This window comes from Triticum dicoccoides, chromosome 2B (genome assembly GCF_002162155.2).
Source record: "Triticum dicoccoides isolate Atlit2015 ecotype Zavitan chromosome 2B, WEW_v2.0, whole genome shotgun sequence".
Classification (NCBI taxonomy): domain Eukaryota; kingdom Viridiplantae; phylum Streptophyta; class Magnoliopsida; order Poales; family Poaceae; genus Triticum; species Triticum dicoccoides.
Window position 1 is genome coordinate 151,042,114 of NC_041383.1, and position 2,820 is coordinate 151,044,933.

The 2,820-nt window shown below is 45.2% G+C and overlaps 1 protein-coding gene across 1 annotated transcript in view; it reads right to left on the minus strand.

Moving 5' to 3' along the window:
* Positions 1-1,237: 1,237 nt before the first annotated feature.
* The window catches only part of LOC119367416 (probable pectinesterase 66), a 3,551-nt gene continuing 1,968 nt past the window's right edge, over positions 1,238-2,820 (minus strand). Inside the window, exons 2-4 of the mRNA XM_037632934.1 lie at positions 2,321-2,549; positions 1,730-2,157; positions 1,238-1,633 (exon numbers count right to left, since the gene is read on the minus strand). Coding sequence (XP_037488831.1) covers positions 1,480-1,633; positions 1,730-2,157; positions 2,321-2,549 — 811 coding nt within the window. The 3' untranslated portion in view covers positions 1,238-1,479. The remainder of the gene's footprint in view (positions 1,634-1,729; positions 2,158-2,320; positions 2,550-2,820) is intronic.

Genomic DNA, 2,820 nt, shown 5'->3' on the forward strand with positions numbered 1-2,820 from the left:
ACACATTTCACTGTTTGAGTTTGAAACTATTGTTTTAAAAAAACAATAATTATTTAGTAACACTAATTTTTCTTGAATAATTATTTTGACCATTGTTTGACCACAGTTTGACCAGATTTGACCAAAATTCAAAATAACTGAAATAATTATTTAGTAACACTAATATTCTAGAATAATTAGTTATACCATTGTTTGACCACGGTTTGACCACACACTTTGAAATTTTTTCGATTTTTTCCACTCCAGATCTTAAAAGCCCCGTAACTTTTTTCTGTTAGGTTTTTGAGGATTTTAAAAATGTTTAACGGGGTTCCCCCAGTTAAATTTGGATGTAACTTTTCGAGTAGATGATTTTTCATATAATTTTTTTTTTCATCTGAGTCAGTATGCAAAAGTTATGCCCATTTTACTAAATTCTAGAGAGCTTTTGCAAATAAAGTCGAAATTCACATTTGGAAATTTTCCCAACAACTAGACTACATATCACATGGGAAACTTATTTTCTTTTATTTTTTTGACATTTTCATCATTTTCTTTTATTTTTTTGAAAACTGAAAAGGCGATGGGGGGGGGGGGTAGAGTTTGAAAATGGGACCTTTAGTACCGGTTCGTGCCATGAACCGGTACTAATGCCTCAAACCCCATTAGTACTTTAGTCCCGGTTCGTGCCACGAACCGGTACTAATGGGCATCGCACCCTTTAGTCCCGGTTCGTGCCACCAACCGGGACTAAAAGGTCCAGACGAACCGGGACAAATGGCCCACGTGGCCCGGCCGGCCCCCTGGGCTCACGAACCGGGACTAATGCCCCCATTAGTCCCGATTCTGGATTGAACCGGGACTAATGGGCTAACCCGACCTGGACCAAAGCCCTCTTTTCTACTGTGCAAATAAGTGTTCATCAAATAAACTTCTAAAATTTATTTAAGCAGGTAACTCATGGCAGGATGTTATATTTGGTAATCACTTCTTCGCAACAATATCAGTATGGTCAGTTTGGAGTTCACTCAAAGAAATATGTATTCATGACACTGGAGATATCGATAGGAAAAACATCCCTTAAAATGCATGCAATGTCCATAATTTCCGATGTTTATTGATACCCTGAATCAACCACGCAGTATATATAGGGAAATATTCCCTCTGTAAAGAAATATAAGAGTGTTTAGATAACTACTTTAGTGTTCTAAACACTCTTATATTTCTTTACGGAGGGAGTAATTGGTTAAGAGTAAAATTCTCCAAAATACTTCTTGTAAATCAAAGAGGCCCATACATATAAACTTCTTAATAAGGATTGAGATTCTCTAAATTTCCTACGAAATTCCTAATTTCTTTGTCTTGTTGGTCAATCCTAAGCCCTTCTTCCCCACTACATCAGACCATGAACCTTGAATATACATCTGGATGTATTTCGCTACTGGCTATCCCGCCACAACTAGTTTTTTTTTTTCTTTTTCCTTTTTTTTGGAGCCACAACTAGGGTTGATTGGATATCCAACCGTCGTCAATGAACCCGATGTCCACGAATCTCTGAACCTCTGCGTTGTCCATGTGCTTCTCCCATGGCACTCTTCCTCCGGTGGCGGAACCCGGGCCGCTGCATCCGACCTCCGCAAACGTCACTTTTGACCTGCCAAAGAAAGACACCGTGCGTATAAGCATACAAAAAACGTCAGGAATTACAGCACAGAGTACGCGCACCGCGAAACCAGGAGCTGTAACTTACACATCTTGGCTGGGGGTCCACTTGTCCCACCCCTGCGGGACGACGATGCCGGCCATGTTCACCTGGTAGAACACGACGGTGGCCTGCTCGTTCCACGCGCGGCCGAGGTACTGCTGCCCGGAGCCCGTGATCGAACCGCCCTTGAACACGAACGCGGCGCTCTTGTCGGCGGCCCGGCCGTGCGCCGTCACCCACCCGGGCTGCTGGGACGCCGCCGCCATGTTGGACTGGAGGGTGCAGTCCTCGTAGATGGACTTCCCGTAGCCGAAGATGAAGTCCACGGCGCCCTCGACGAGGCAGCGGCGGAAGTAGTGACGGCCGGCGAGGTCGGAGAGCGTGTCCTGGTACCCGTGGAAGGCGCAGTCGTAGAACGCGCCCTTGTCGCCGTCCATGAGGAACGCAACCGCCGGCTTGCCGATGTACGTGTTCTGCGTTGCATGATGGAGCACGTTCAGAGAACCATCGTCGAGACAGGAAATTCATGTGTAGTAGTACTACTCGCATTGCGTGTAACGCTGAAGTAGCACCGTGTGCACTGCGCGTACTTATTACAGTACTACCTTTTTTTTTTTGAAGCTTTTACACTACTACCTTGAAGGCGATGTTGCGGGCGACGAAGTTGTCGGAATGGACTGTGAAGGTGGAGCTGTTGTACGTTGGCGAGATTTCCGCGAGGTTGCCGCGCAGGCGGCCCGTGATAGGGGCGATGCCGGGCGCGTCGGCGTCGTCGACGTGCGAGTCGAAGTTGATGTCCGTTGACGAGGAGCCGTCACCTTCGAGCAAGATGAAGCCTTTCTCGCTTGGGATTATCACCTTCTCTCTGCAAATGCACGAGCAAAGGTGGGTAGGTATCACAAATCTAACGCGGCGCCCTATCTAATGAGGAAAGAGTGTTCCACTATATCTTAACCGAAATATTAATAACTGTTAGCACTGGAACCAAGACAACTAAACACAATATAATGTAAGCACTTTTAGATACAACCTTAAATAGAGTACAAGGCTACAAGCTATAGGAAAAGGTAGATATAAGCACGTATTTGATGTAATATAGCATAAGATATGATGCATTGGCAGTGCCCTAAGCGTAA